The sequence below is a fragment of the Wasmannia auropunctata genome, unplaced genomic scaffold (genome assembly GCF_000956235.1).
Source record: "Wasmannia auropunctata unplaced genomic scaffold, wasmannia.A_1.0 LD336078.1, whole genome shotgun sequence".
Classification (NCBI taxonomy): domain Eukaryota; kingdom Metazoa; phylum Arthropoda; class Insecta; order Hymenoptera; family Formicidae; genus Wasmannia; species Wasmannia auropunctata.
This window is the reverse complement of record NW_012026812.1, coordinates 765,891-767,692: the sequence shown is the minus strand read 5'-3', so window position 1 is coordinate 767,692 and position 1,802 is coordinate 765,891. Positions and strand designations below refer to the sequence as shown.

Here is a 1,802-nt window from a genome sequence, read left to right as displayed (position 1 = left end):
TGAAAAGAACTTATTGCAAAAAATATTACTCAGCCAGGATATTTTTAACGAACGAACATTTAATCGGCGCGCAGTTTAACGGCTGTACATGGAGTTCAGAAAAATTCATATAGAATTTATTAGGCATCTAATTGTAAGATCTAGCCATGACTGCGAAAAGGCGCTCTCGAATTAGTTAGTTGTGTTATTCACATAGGCAGTCTTATTCAAATTATAATTATTATACTATAATATTTTTATTTTAGCAATTTAATCTTTATATACATATATTATTAATTTATAAGTAAAATTATTATTAAGAATTATTAATATAAAGAATCCAATTTATTCTTTTTATAAGATTAACTTTTAAGACATTTTAATAATAAAATTTATATTACTTAATTAAGTTGCCAATGATTACTTTTGTGTACATGATAATGAGAGATTTTTTATCTTTAAAACTCATTCATTCATAAATAATGTAAACTTCGTCAATTACATTTTACATTTTGAACAATAAAATTTTTTTTTGTATGTTTTTATGTTAAGATTCTTTCATGGGTGTCCAGTTGGAACCATATAAAAACCATCTATTTGTTAAAACAGTTAAGAGGTATATGATATCTTTTTTCCACATTCTAAATACTTGCAATTGCGATATAAATTATTTATTAATTTAATTATCAATAAGGATAAATCTTTTAAATTTGGGAACAATGTTTTTATATTTTTCTAATAAATTATACTGTGCCAAGAAAATTTATGTAAAATATATTTAAAATTAAGTTCTTGTTAAGTAAATTAACAAATTACACTGTAACATAGAACGACATCTTTAATAAATTTCTCTATGCCTGTAAAATTAAAAAAATTTATTATATAATTAAATTAATACAATATAACAATAAAATATCTTTATTACAATAAATTCCACTTGAAAAGTTTAATAATATTTAAAGTTTAATAATAAAATATGCTTTTATAATCATGTCTTATATATAAACAATTCGATTTTAAATAAAAAATGTTTCAGGTTAGAAAATTATCTTTTACATAGAGGAATGAATATGCATCTATATTATTTTGATATTATATTTAATCTTTCTGCTATGGGACGCAAACAAAACAAGAAAATAAATTTGATATATTCTCTTGTAGATGAGGTATAATATATTATAATAATTCATATTATGTTATTTAACGTGTACGTTATATAATCTATTATTAAACAGATGATACAGCAGCGCGAAGATGAATTATTAAATAATGTGAATACAACTAAGGATGGACAGAAGCGAACTCGTAAGTTGTCAACATTTTATACAAAATTATAATAGATTCTTTTAAAAACCCAACGTTTATACAATGGCAACAAAATAAATTGTTATAGCTATAATCAAAATAGTATTGGCTACTTTCAATTTGGTGATACAAGTCGATACAAATGTTGTTTTTTTTTGTTACTCATTGTATACTAAAAAGGACAGAATAGAGTATTGACTTGTATTACTAATTGGAAAGCATTCAGTTAAAATATTTTAAACGTTTTACTTTTAAGAAATAATATTCTAAAAAGTTCTCTTTTATGTTTATTTCAAATTTTCACATAAAAAATATGTTTAAATTTAAATTAAAGTTTGCCAGCACTATATTAAATATATATATATATATATATATTATATAGGTATATATATACATATAGGTATATATACATGCATACATACATATTGTCAAATCATATATGGGGCATTCTCTTTAACAAGAACTTAATTTTAAATACATTGTACAAAAATTTTCTTGGCACAGTATAATTTATTAGA

At 21.9% G+C, this 1,802-nt stretch overlaps 1 protein-coding gene across 1 annotated transcript in view; it reads left to right on the top strand.

The window, feature by feature from the left end:
* Nucleotides 1-523: 523 nt before the first annotated feature.
* Nucleotides 524-1,802, top strand: part of LOC105449087 — a 2,016-nt gene continuing 737 nt past the window's right edge. Inside the window, exons 1-3 of the mRNA XM_011688082.1 lie at nucleotides 524-595; nucleotides 1,016-1,145; nucleotides 1,215-1,284. Coding sequence (XP_011686384.1) covers nucleotides 540-595; nucleotides 1,016-1,145; nucleotides 1,215-1,284 — 256 coding nt within the window. The 5' untranslated portion in view covers nucleotides 524-539. The remainder of the gene's footprint in view (nucleotides 596-1,015; nucleotides 1,146-1,214; nucleotides 1,285-1,802) is intronic.